The 14054-nt window shown below is 35.0% G+C and overlaps 1 protein-coding gene across 6 annotated transcripts in view; it reads right to left on the bottom strand.

Moving 5' to 3' along the window:
• XRN1 (5'-3' exoribonuclease 1) overlaps positions 1-14054 on the bottom strand; it is a 120668-nt gene that overhangs the window by 85318 nt on the left and 21296 nt on the right. For all 6 annotated transcript variants that reach the window (XR_006299479.1, XM_043595228.1, XM_043595229.1 and 3 more), the window contains 6 exons: positions 13664-13731; positions 13214-13351; positions 9074-9143; positions 8754-8859; positions 5903-5992; positions 538-694 (listed from right to left, as the gene is read on the bottom strand). Coding sequence is in view for 5 of the 6 variants with exons in the window: in XM_043595228.1 (XP_043451163.1) it covers positions 538-694; positions 5903-5992; positions 8754-8859; positions 9074-9143; positions 13214-13351; positions 13664-13731 (629 nt within the window). In the remaining variant the exon portion in view is untranslated. The remainder of the gene's footprint in view (positions 1-537; positions 695-5902; positions 5993-8753; positions 8860-9073; positions 9144-13213; positions 13352-13663; positions 13732-14054) is intronic.

Raw genomic sequence — 14054 nt, 5'->3', positions numbered from 1 at the left:
ACTCCTAAAATCTCTTCCTCCCGTTATGCAAACTATATTAACCAGAGAAAAGCCTTTCATTCCACAATTTGATAAACTAAATGCTTAAAACCTAAATATAAACTGAGATAATACTTCTGTCGAGATAAAGGACTCAACAGAACCATCCCTATTCTAATAAATAAAGGGTAAAAGAACAGGAATTAATCTATAATTGTTTGGGCAAAGTAAATGGCTTCACATTTTGCCTGTCATAGTTTACTTTCATCAGTGCAGAGACAAACTGAAAATGTGCTTAAAGGTGCTGAAAATAAAGAAGTCATGCTCTGAAGGGTTTACGAAAATTGTATCCATTTTTAAAACAAAGCTAACATTGTTTTAAACTAACGCTAAATCAAGGGGTTATTTTTCAAAACATCTGTGTAAGAAATATTGTATTTGAAACTGGAAGTCAATATATTTAGCTATTAAAGAAGTTTGGATATTACATTTCTAGGCTTGGATGAAGAGCTCCTAAGTATGAAAAGGGACACAAAAACATTTTAGTTTAAAACCCACCTGGTAGCACATAGGAAGTAAATTTTTGCTAGCTGCTGGAAGTACAGCAAGAAGCTGTTCAAATGGCTTAAAAGGTTTTCCTAGTTCAAAATGGATTTTGAGTGTGCTGATGTTGCGGATATCAGATAGGAAAGGTGCATAATGGTAGGGATAATACCTGTAAAACAAAACTGAGTTTTAAACAATTGGCAACTTTATGAAACAGATCAATATATTAAATATATACTTTTCCTTATTTAACAACACAGCAATAACTCTAAAGGAAAAAAATTACCACCCATAATTTTATCACTTGATTTAAGAAATCAGCAGTGTTAGAAAATTTAGGTCAAGTGGTGGCAACAAAAGTTATATTACCTTAATTTTCAAAGTATAATTTTACAATTTCAAAATTGGGATGTATCATGTAATTGAAGGATACATCTATATACATATATATATGCAATAAATAAATAGATATACATATATGTATATACATGTAAATAAATATAAATACATATACATAAAAATATATACTATATATTTAAACATACATATACGTATATATACACATATGTATATACGTATACATATATGTACATATATACTATATATTTAAACATATATAAATACATATACTAAATATATATACATACATAAGTACACACATATATAGACATACATGTATATATATATACACATATATGTCTGTGTGTATATATATATTAATATATAAATATAAATATATATAATGGTTCTTTTATATTGAGTGTGAATATTGAGTGTGAATCATTCTTGGACTGAAGTAATGAGGTAGCCAGAAGACATTTCAGTTATAGCACACATGAGCTGGAGCCTCTCTCAACAGGGTAGAGAGAAGAGAGTCTGAGCTCATGTGGCTGTTAGTAGTCAGTCCTAAGAATGTTTATCTTTGAACTGGTATATATATTATCGTGTTTGTGATAGGATTAAACCATTTAACAATCATACACACTATTTCTAACTACAGGTATAGATATTTTTACAAAGCCTTGAACACAATTTTTCAAAAATTATAATTTTCTTAAAAAAATTTTTTTCAACGTTTTTTATTTATTTTTGGGACAGAGAGAGACAGAGCATGAACAGGGGAGGGGCAGAGAGAGAGGGAGACACAGAATCGGAAACAGGCTCCAGGCTCCGAGCCATCAGCCCAGAGCCTGACGCAGGGCTCGAACTCACGGACCGCGAGATCGTGACCTGGCTGAAGTCGGACTCTCAACTGACTGCGCCACCCAGGCGCCCCTCAAAAATTATAATCTTAATATTTTACTAAGTATACTACAAAAATAAAGAAATATTTTTATATTCCATAATTATGACATTTCAAAATGATGAGAAAATTCAGGAGGCAGAATGGTATGCAGAATGGAAAATGTATAAACTTTGGAATCAGGCTTAGACTTGATTTTTGGGTATATGACTTTAAAGATATTATTTTCTAGGGGCACCTGGGTGGCTCAGTTGGTTAAGTGTCCGACTTTGGCTCAGGTCATGATATCGTGGTGTGTGAGTTCGAGCCCCATGTCAGGCTTTGTTGACAGCTCAGAGACTGGAGCCTGCTTCAAATTCTGCGTCTCCCTCTCTCTCTGCCCCTCCCCTGCTTCTGTTACCTCTATCTCTCAAAAATAAAATAAAACATTAAAAAAAAGACTCCTTTCTAAATTAATAAAGATAACTGAACGTCATCTGTAAAAGTCAGACAATACTTTATATAGTGGTGAGGATTATATGAGAATATGCTTTTCAAGCACCTGGCCTTAATGTCTGATAAATAATAGGAACAGCTTATAAGCACCCTATTAAAAAATGGAAAATCAAGGATTTTCATCATTAGGATGCTCTTCAGAGACGTCCTCAGAATTAAGTTAGTTACTGCAAAGATTTTTTTAAAAGGTTATTAAGTGAAATCGCAACTAATACACATAATTTGCATTGGTTTGTTTTGTTGTGTGGTGCTTTTTTTTTTTAATATGAAATTTATTGTCAAATTGGTTTCCAAACAACACCCAGTGCTCATCCCAACAGGTGCCCTCCTCAATACCCCTCACCCACCCTCCCCTCCCTCCCTCCCCCTATCAACCCTCAGTTTATTGTCAGTTTTTAACAGTCTCTTATGGTTTGGCTCCCTCCCTCCCTTTTTTTTTTCCTTCCCTTCCCCCATAGTCTTCTGTTAAATTTCTCAGGATCCGCATAAGAGTGAAAACATATGGTATCTGTCTTTCTCTGTATGACTTACTTCACTTAGCATAACACTCTCCACTTCCATCCATGTTGCTACAAAAGGCCATATTTCATTCTTTCTCATTGCCAAGTAATATTCCATTGTGTATATAAACTACAATTTCTTTATCCATTCATCAGTTGATGGACATTAGGCTCTTTCCATAATTTGGTTATTGTTGAGAGTGCTGCTATAAACATTGGGGTACAAGTGCCCCTATGCATCAGCACTCCTGTATCCCTTGGGTAAATTCCTAGCAGTGCTGTTGCTGGGTCATAGGGCAGATCTATTTTTAATTTTTTGAGGAACCTCCACACTGTTTTCCAGAGTGGCTGCACCACTTTGCATTCCCACCAACAGTGCAAGAGGGTTCCCGTTTCTCCACATCCTCTCCAGCATCTGTAGTCTCCTGACTTGTTCATTTTAGCCACTCTGACTGGCGTGAGGTGGTGTCTGAGTGTGGTTTTGATTTGTATTTCCCTGATGAGGAGCGATGTTGAGCATCTTTTCATGTGCCTGTTGGCCATCTGAATGTCTTCTTTAGAGAAGTGTCTATTCATGTTTTCTGCCCATTTCTTCACTGGATTATTTGTTTTTCGGTGTGGAATTTGGTGAGTTCTTTATAGATTTTGGATACTAGCCCTTCGTCCAACATGTCATTTGCAAATATCTTTTCCCATTCCCCCAGTTGCCTTTTAGTTATGTTGATTGTTTCTTTTGCAGTGCACAAGCTTTTTATCTTCATGAGGTCGCAATAGTTCATTTTTGCTTTTAATTCTCTTGCCTTCGGAGATGTGTCAAGTAAGAAATTGCTGCGGCTGAGGTCAGAGAGGTTTTTTCCTGCTTTCTCCTCTAGGGTTTTGATGGTTTCCTGTCTCACATTCAGGTCCTTTATCCATTCTGAGTTTATTTTTGTGAATGGTGTAAGAAAGTGGTCTAGTTCCATCCTTCTGCATGTTGCTGTCCAGCTCTCCCGGCACCATTTGTTAAAGAGACTGTCTTTTTTCCATTGGATATTCGTTCCTGCTTTGTCAAAGATTAGTTGGCCATACTTTTGTGGGTCCAATTCTGGAGTCTCTATTCTATTCCATTGGTCTATGTGTCTGTTTTTGTGCCAATACCATGCTGTCTTGATGATGACAGCTTTGTAGTGGAGGCTACAGTCTGGGATTGTGATGCCTCCCGCTTTGGTGGTCTTCTTCAGCATTACTTTGGCTGTTTGGGGCCTTTTGTGGTTCCATACAAATTTTAGGATTGCTTGTTCTAGCTTCAAGAAGAATGCAGGTGCAATTTTGATTGGGATTGCATTCAGTGTGTAGATTGCTTGGTGGTATTGACATTTTAACAATATTTATTCTTCCAATCCATGAGCACAGAATGTTTTTCCATTTCTTTATATCTTCTTCAATTTCCTTCATAGGCTTTCTATAGTTTTCAGCATACAGATCTTTTACACCTTGGTCAGGTTTATTCCTAGGTATTTTATGCTTCTTGGTGCAATTGTGAATGGGATCAGTTTCTTTATTTGTCTTTCTGTTGCTTCATTGTTAGTGTATAAGAATGCAACTGATTTCTGTACATTTATTTTGTATCCTGCGACTATGCTGAATTCATGTATCAGTTCTAGCAGAATTTTGGTGGAGTCTATTGGGTTTTCCATGTATAATATCATGTCATCTGCAAAAAGTGAAAACTTGACTTCATCTTTGTCAATTTTGATGCCTTTGATTTCCTTTTGTTGTCTGATTGCTGATGCTAGTACTTCCAACACTATGTTAAACACAAGTGGTGAGAGTGGACATCCCTGTCTTGTTCCTGATCTCAGGGGGAAAGCTCTCAGTTTTTCCCCATTGAGGATGATATTAGCTGTGGGCTTTTCATAAATGTCTTTTATGATATTTAAGTATGTTCCTTCTATCCCGGCTTTCTCGAGGCTTTTTATGAAGAAAGGGTGCTGAATTTTGTCAAATGCTTTTTCTGCATCAAATGACAGGATCATACGGTTCTTACCTTTTCTTTTATTAATGTGATGTATCATGCTGATTGATTTGTGAATGTTGAACCAGCCCTGCAGCCCAGGAATGAATCCCACTTGATCATGGTGAAGAATTCTTTTTATATGCTGTTGAATTCGATTTGCTAGTATCTTGTTGAGAATTTTTGCATCCATATTCATCAGGGATATTGGCCTGTAGTTCTCTTTTTTAATGGGTCTCTGTCTGGTTTAGGAATCAAAGTTATACTGGCTTCATAGAATGAGTCTGGAAGTTTTCCTTCCCTTTCTATTTTTTGGAACAGCTTGAGAAGGATAGGTATTATCTCTGCTTTAAATGTCTGGTAGAATTCCCCTGAGAAGCCATCTGGTCCTGGACTCTTATTTGTTGGGAGATTTTTGATAACTGATTCAATTTCTTTGCTGGTTATGGGTCTGTTCAAGTTTTCTATTTCTTCCTGTTTGAGTTTTGGAAGTGCTGCTGTGTGGTGCTTTAAAACAAAGCCTAGCAAAGGTGCTATCAAAACAACATAAACTATCTCATCTCCTAAAAGTCTCTACTTTTCCCTGGGTTTGTTATTTTTCTATTTTGGTGGATGGTTTGGAAATGTAGATGGAACTTGCTGGAAGAGGAAGCATGATTATTATTACTATTTCCAGGAAAAGCAAATAATTCCTTTCTCATTTCTTTTTTACCCTTCCCAGTCTAACATTGAAATAACCCATTCTTTAATAATTACTCACTAGAACAATTTTTTCAAGTATACAATAATGTAGCGAAGAATATAATGAACAACCCTATATAACCATCACTCAGACCCAATAATTATCAAGACTTTGTCACAGCTGATTCCTCATGATAGAAAATTTTAAATCCTTAGATTTAAAGAGCTTTCATTATTGCCCATTTGCTAGGGCTGGAAGCATCTTTGTTACACAAAAGTCTTTAAAAACTATTTTCATATAAGAAAAGATTACTGGTATTTCATTTAAACTTGGCCATATGTGCCTTTTTAAAAATGCCACCATAAATAGGAATAAAGAGAAAAGAGAATCCCAAATGAGATTATAGTAATGAATCATTATTAAAAAAAAAAAATCAAAACTTTATTTTTCTTTTATTCCCTCACCAGCTCCAGGACTGAACTCCATGATAGTAATAGTGCAAAATCCACTGTATTGCCTGAACATAACATGCAGCTTGATCAGCCAGGAAGTCACTAAAAACAGAAAAGCATATTTTAATTATAACATTAATTTTTGAAGACAGGTCATTTATCTTTAGAGCACAATATCTGCTGATACACCCTGCCTCACATATGTTTTATATAATCACTGAATAAGTTAAAAACTGTAATCAGAAAAATTCCAAAATATTATTTAAAACAAATGCCATTCTGTCAGATTAAAGTTTTGCCATATAGTTTTCCTAAAGCAATTATTAGAATACTTAAACATACTGTGCATATTTATTCAGTCAGTGTACTATATGTGTGATTTAAAGTTTGAGGATATGGCCAAGGAAGCCTTCTAAGAAGTGTCACTACCACTCCTAAATAGTCAGGTGTAATGGGATACAGGGATGGGAAACTATCAGCGAGGATGCCTGAGAAAATCACAGGAGGAAATCAGGAAGACTGTAGAATTTGGTTATAGCAGCTAGAAGATACATTGAAAAGTGCTATCCCCACTGAACAAAACTCCCTCTAATCATTTCTTTCTCAACCATAATTTAAGGGAAAACATTTCTACACACAGACACAGACAGACAGACAGACACACACACACACCTTGGGCTAAAACCAAAAATTAGCCATAAACCTTATTAGTGTCTGTTATCAAAATTTAGGTACAGACACAATTAGAAATTCCAGATATAAATATTTCTGGAAAGCACACTTTTGAAAATGAAAACTTTTTCATTATTAATGAAGAAAAGCATTTTTATCACCTAACAGCAATTACTATTACATTTTGGTATATTTCTTTTCAGTCTTTTTTCCGTGCCCAGGTTTGTTTTTTTTTTATTGTAATGAGAATATACTGTATATATGATTTTGTGTCCTGCTTTTGAAATTCGTATTTAATAACATACTATAAGTATCTTTTTAAATTATTATGAACTTTTTATAAGTACCAGTTTAGCAGTTATACAGATTCTGGAGACAGTGTTATGGCAAGATGGTGACTGTCACAAAGAGGAGATGGACATGATTATGATGACATGTAGATCATTTCTAATTCTGTACTATTATAAAAAACTGTGTAATAAACATCCTTGTGTATATAAGGATCTTCTGTGTTTAAGTTTGTATTTTTAAACAGATTAATAATTAGAATTATTGAGTCAAAGGGATAAATAGTTTAACTTTTTGGACATGTACTTTCCAAATAATTTTACCAGTTTATATCCCCATCAGTAATTAAGGAAGAACACTACCATCACTCCTGGACCAACATCAAATATAACGATTTTAAAAGATTTGCTTATTTGCTAGGCAAATAAACGGTATCACATTTTAATAAGTCTATAGTTTAATATATAAAAGAAAAGGAAAATAAAACAGATTTATTAGCTATCAAATTAAGCATTTAGTGCCAACAGCAGGTATTATAGCACTATATAACTATAATCAAGGAAAGATAAGGACTAAATAAAGGGTTAGAAGCATAACTATTTTAAATATTTTATTTCTCAGGTCTCAAAAGTCTTACATGATAATAGTAGTTGACAAAGCTTCAAATGATCCGGTGACTTGTACTAGAATTCCTATACCTCTAGTTACTGGAGGTCAGTATGAATATAGATGAGAAAGACTATGTCTAGCCTAGAAGACAGTCTGAGAGTACATAAAGCAACATCTGAAGGCTTGGGTCTATCTCTGGGCAGACTCTAGAAAAAATCTAATACTTAGTACTTTATTATATTAAAAAAATAATAGTATAGAAAATATCTAAGTATAACACGTAAGTATAAAAAAAGGTACATGGCATTTCATGAAGCTCTTATTTCACTCATAGAGAAGCAGCCTCCTCTAGTGGTTAAGAATATAAACTCTGGGGGTGCCTGGCTACTCAGTTGGAAGAACATGTGACTCTTGATCTCGGGGTTATGAGTGTGAGCTTCATGCTGGGTATAGAGATTACTAAAAAATAAACAAACAAACAAAAAAAAAACAACAAAAAAAAAAAGGGAGAGAGAGTATTAAATCTGGAGCCAGACAGCCTGTGTTCAAATCCTGGCTCTGCCACTCACTGACTATGTCACCTTGGACAAGTCATTTTAAGCCTCTCGATTCCTTAGGGTGTCTGGCTAGCTCAGTCAATAGAGCATGCGACTGTTGATCTTGGGGTTGTAAGTTCAAGCCCCATATTTGGATGCAGAGATTACTTAAAAATGAACTCTCTAAAAAACAAATGAATCCACTTTAAAACAAAAAAAAGCCTCTCAATTCCTTAATTTCTGTTGTAAAATAGTAATATTTTACTTATCTTACACAATTGTGAGAATTAAATAAGTCCATATTTTAAAATGCTCAGAATAGCTCCTGGCACTTGGTAAGCACTTTATAAAATTTTGTTAAATAAAATACAAATGTGTAGTTCATACTGTGAGCTACAGTTTAAAAGTGCGAAAGCCACCATTATAGAGGTCAAGTTCTTAAGGAACTTTTGGACTAGGTAATTAACCTGGGGCCAAGCCAGATAGCCTTTGAAGTAAGTGTGATGTGCAAATGGAATATGGAAAGCAAAAACAAAACTACCATTTTCTACTTGACAATTTTTATCACAGGAATATAACACATCAGTTAATATCACCTCCAAAACCATAGTAGTTGAAAGACTGACACTACAATAATTTATATAGCCAAAGAATTCTCCTCTCCCACTACCTTAACTATCAAAATTATGCTGTTTTCTGAAGAAATGCAAAATATGATTTTTTTCCATTTTAAAGTAAAAACATTGGCAAAAACGTACTCAGATACTACATCAACTCCCATCTTCGTCATGTAATATGTTCTTTTATATTGTCTAAACTCAGTTTCAAATAGGTCATCATCTTCAGTCTCATCTTCTAAATTATCTGGAAAAAAGGACAGAAAGAGAGTGGCTGACAATTATGAATATTCTGTTTTTCCATCTAATGCTTTGATAAATACATATCAAAGCAGATGCTTATATGCTATCACAGAAATCTGTTTTATCCAATATTATTGAATTAATACTAGCTAAGGAAAGATATAGTAACTATTCTGTCAAAAAAAAAAACATATACTAAATACAGAGTTTGTGCTCACCTTTAGAAGTTACCACTTCTTCTCCATTTTTGTCTAAAGCAGCCCAACATATGGAGGAGCCTTCCTGGCCCTACAAAAATTATAAATCAGTATAATAATTATTAATATAATTATAATTTATAAACATATATATAATAATTACATTCCATGCTCATGGATTGGAAGAATAAATATTGTTAAAATGTCAATACCACCCAAAGCAATCTACACACTGAATGCAATCCCAATCAAAATTGCACTTGCATTCTTCTTGAAGCTAGAACAAGCAATCCTAAAATTTGTATGGAACCACAAAAGGCCCCAAACAGCCAAAGTAATACTGAAGAAGACCACCAAAGCGGGAGGCATCACAATCCCAGACTGTAGCCTCCACTACAAAGCTGTCATCATCAAGACAGCATGGTATTGGCACAAAAACAGACACATAGACCAATGGAATAGAATAGAGACTCCAGAATTGGACCCACAAAAGTATGGCCAACTAATCTTTGACAAAGCAGGAACGAATATCCAATGGAAAAAAGACAGTCTCTTTAACAAATGGTGCCGGGAGAGCTGGACAGCAACATGCAGAAGGTTGAAACTAGACCACTTTCTTACACCATTCACAAAAATAAACTCAGAATGGATAAAGGACCTGAATGTGAGACAGGAAACCATCAAAACCCTAGAGGAGAAAGCAGGAAAAAACCTCTCTGACCTCAGCCGTAGCAATTTCTTACTTGACACATCTCCGAAGGCAAGAGAATTAAAAGCAAAAATGAACTATTGCGACCTCATGAAGATAAAAAGCTTGTGCACTGCAAAAGAAACAATCAACATAACTAAAAGGCAACTGGGGGAATGGGAAAAGATATTTGCAAATGACATGTTGGACGAAGGGCTAGTATCCAAAATCTATAAAGAACTCACCAAATTCCACACCGAAAAACAAATAATCCAGTGAAGAAATGGGCAGAAAACATGAATAGACACTTCTCTAAAGAAGACATTCAGATGGCCAACAGGCACATGAAAAGATGCTCAACATCGCTCCTCATCAGGGAAATACAAATCAAAACCACACTCAGACACCACCTCACGCCAGTCAGAGTGGCTAAAATGAACAAGTCAGGAGACTACAGATGCTGGAGAGGATGTGGAGAAACGGGAACCCTCTTGCACTGTTGGTGGGAATGCAAAGTGGTGCAGCCACTCTGGAAAACAGTGTGGAGGTTCCTCAAAAAATTAAAAATAGATCTGCCCTATGACCCAGCAACAGCACTGCTAGGAATTTACCCAAGGGATACAGGAGTGCTGATGCATAGGGGCACTTGTACCCCAATGTTTATAGCAGCACTCTCAACAATAACCAAATTATGGAAAGAGCCTAATGTCCATCAACTGATGAATGGATAAAGAAATTGTAGTTTATATACACAATGGAATATTACTTGGCAATGAGAAAGAATGAAATATGGCCTTTTGTAGCAACATGGATGGAAGTGGAGAGTGTTATGCTAAGTGAAGTAAGTCATACAGAGAAAGACAGATACCATATGTTTTCACTCTTATGCGGATCCTGAGAAATTTAACAGAAGACTATGGGGGAAGGGAAGGAAAAAAAAAAGGGAGGGAGGGAGCCAAACCATAAGAGACTGTTAAAAACTGACAATAAACTGAGGGTTGATAGGGGGAGGGAGGGAGGGGAGGGTGGGTGAGGGATATTGAGGAGGGCACCTGTTGGGATGAGCACTGGGTGTTGTATGGAAACCAAGTGACAATAAATTTCATATTAAAAAAATAATTAAATAAAAATCTGTTAAGCGAAAAAAATAAAAAATAAAGCAGCCCAATATATGGAGGAGCTTTCCTGGCCCTAAAAAAATTATAAATCAATATAATTATTATTAACATAATTATAATTATAAACATATATAATAATTAATTATAATAATATATCATACTTATAATTAATTATACATATAAATCAATATACCAAGATATATTTCAAAGTAAGACATTTAACAGGAAGATTTAAAAAATATTTAAAAGAACTGAATGACCCTTTAGTGATACACTGTAAAAGTTCATTTAAAAAATAATCCTCAGGATGCCTGGGTGGCTCAGTTGGCTAAGTATTCAACTTCAGATTTTGGCTCAGGTCATGATCTCACTATTTTGAGATCGAGCCCTGCGTTGGGCTCTGTGCTGGGTGTGAAGCCTGCTTAAGATTCTCTCTCTCCCTCTGCTCCTCCCCTGCCAGTGCATATCTGCCATGATCTCTCTCAAAATAAAAAGTAAATAAATAAAAATAATCCTCAAATACTGTGTAAATGTTTTTGGTTTTGTATCACTTGTTCACTAAGTCTTTATTATGTTGAATTTCTCAAAAATATGTAATGGGTAATTCTCATCTATTGTGTTAACATAATCTATTCATTTATAGTTGATTCCCACAATTATAGATAGTACATATTTTCCATATCCCTGGATTCCGTCATTCTTTTTCTTTGTTTTAATTTTTTTAATGTTTATTATTTTTTTTTGAGAGACAGAACACAAGCGGGGGTGGAGCAGAGAGGGAGACACAGAATCCAAAGCAGGCTCCAGGCTCCGAGCTGTCAGCACAGAGCCTGATGTGGGGCTGGAACTCACAAACCGTGAGATCATGACCTGAGCCGAAGTCTGAGGCTTAACTAACTGAGCCACCCAGACGCCCCTGGATTCTGTCATTTTTATAACTGTTATATTCTCCACTTCCAAATTTTTTTCTCATGTGACTCATTTGCTTTTCTATAGTTCTCTCATCTCATCACATTCTTCACATCCTGCCCATCTGTTTTTCCTCCCAGTGATCTTAACTTTTCTTTTATTTTCTGATTGCCTATCTACTGCCAGTGACTCTCATTAGTTCTTCTTATTCCCTTATCTCCATTTCCTTTTGTTCATCCAAACTAGGGCCTCTGCTAGTGCTTGGGCTCTTCTTCTAGTTCTTCTCATTTTGCCAGTGTCTCTAACATTAACTACATATGCCTGAAGACTTGGGAAGCTTAAGGAAGGAGCTGAGATGGGTACAGCCAGGGATTACTGATGTATAATTTTTTGAGTACACATTCCCAAGAAGTTGCTGAGCCTGTTTTCTTAAGAGAAATAACACAGTAGAATGCAAACTGACTGCTCCTAAGTTCCAATAAGGAAAGCTAACCAACTAGGACTACACTAGAGAAAATCAGGTTAACTGCTCTTCCTGGAGCAAGAATTACTAGGCTTAAGCCTAAATGGAACCAGTACAGCAAGGAGAGTACAGCAAACTCCTCAATTTTATCAGAACCCCAAACCTTCAGAAGTACAGAAAACTTCAGAAGAAGTTTATTTTCCAAGCTAATACATATAAGACATTTTTTAGAGTTTATTATTAATGCTTTGTACGGTATTAGCATATTGTGAATGATTCTATTATTCATTTACTGAGCACCTAACATTTATTAGATATTGTGCTATATTACTCTTAACCTAGCCTATTGGTATATTTTATATATAAATTATTTCTATAGAAAAATCACTGATCTAGTTAACATATCAATATTAAATGTTATATAAATACCCACATTTTACAAAAGATAACTGATTTTCTGGGCACTTATATTTAGAAGTTTTGCTACACTTATTAGTAGAATGGATGAGCAAAGAGAACAGAATATTCTTCAAGGGTTAAAAAGAAGTTGATTTTTAGGGGTACCTGAGTGGCTTAGTCGGTTAAGAGTCCAACTTCGGCTCTGGTCATGATCTCACGGCTTGTGAGTTTGAGCCCCACTTCGGGCTCTGTGCTGACAGCTCAGAGCCTGGAGCCTGCTTCAGATTCTGTGTCTCCCTCTCTCTCTGCCCTGCCCCTGCTCAGCTCTGTCTCTTTCTCTCTCTCTCTCTCAAAAATAAAATAAACATTAAAAAAAAAGAAGTTGATTTTTAAAGATCAGATTTAAATGATAGGATCTAATAGAGAAGAAACCAGTTTTTTTTTAAATGTTCCATGGAAGAAAATAAAAAATGAAAATGAAATGAGGCAACTACAAAAATCATAAGAAGAAAAGTGAGAAGCATGGAATATCAGTTTTACCTTAACAGCTAAAAAAATGAAAGGACACCTAAAAAAACAGACACCTTTGATTTTTTCTTTTCCTTGTAGTTCTTGGCTTCTTCTGCTGCGACACCCGCTGCTTCATTGAGGTACTTGTTACCAACTTTGCTTTCAAACCACTTTAGGTCCACAAAAACTTCACTGAAGTGTTCCCGATCAAACTATACAAAAATATTTAAATTCGTTTAAAAATAACTGAAGTATGTCTGAAAGAATACAAATGAAACTTTTAATAGTTGCTACTTATGGGGTATAGGATATCAAAGAATGTTACTTTTTTATGCACATGGGAACCTCATCTACTATTATGAAAGTTAAAATCAAAAAGCATTAAAAATAAAAATAATAGTTGAAATTATACAGAATGATCAATTGGAGTAGAAGTACCAAAACTTTTTCTTTAAGTATTATGTAATTGGTTTGTGACCATTTATAGCTACCCTGGGACAGGAAAATAATACCTAGTTACTTACATCTGATAGTTTCACAAGGTATTTCTCAAATCGAGGTAAGTTGAGATGGCCATTTTCATTAATATAACCTAAAAGGAACAAAAACTAAATTTGTACTAAAAGTTAACATTATTTTTTCAAAACAATTCCACAAAATTCTTTTTACAAAATGTTGAATGTTGACATTCTACTAATCAAGAAAAACACTCAAGTGTTGGGGAATATAACTGGTGCTAGTTTCTATGACACTCATGTGACAGTAATATAAAATATGTAAGAACTGAAGCAAAATAAATTCCAGGTCCACATAATAATCCTCCTACATTTCCAACAAGTGTAGGAGGTGAAATGTGGTTTCTTCTGGTGAGCATACCCTGTAATTAATCAGATTATCAACGCAGAGTTAGTTATG

The sequence above is a fragment of the Prionailurus bengalensis genome, chromosome C2, assembly GCF_016509475.1.
Source record: "Prionailurus bengalensis isolate Pbe53 chromosome C2, Fcat_Pben_1.1_paternal_pri, whole genome shotgun sequence".
Taxonomy (NCBI): domain Eukaryota; kingdom Metazoa; phylum Chordata; class Mammalia; order Carnivora; family Felidae; genus Prionailurus; species Prionailurus bengalensis.
The sequence above is the reverse complement of the archived record's forward strand: the minus strand, read 5'-3'. Positions and strand labels throughout refer to the sequence as shown.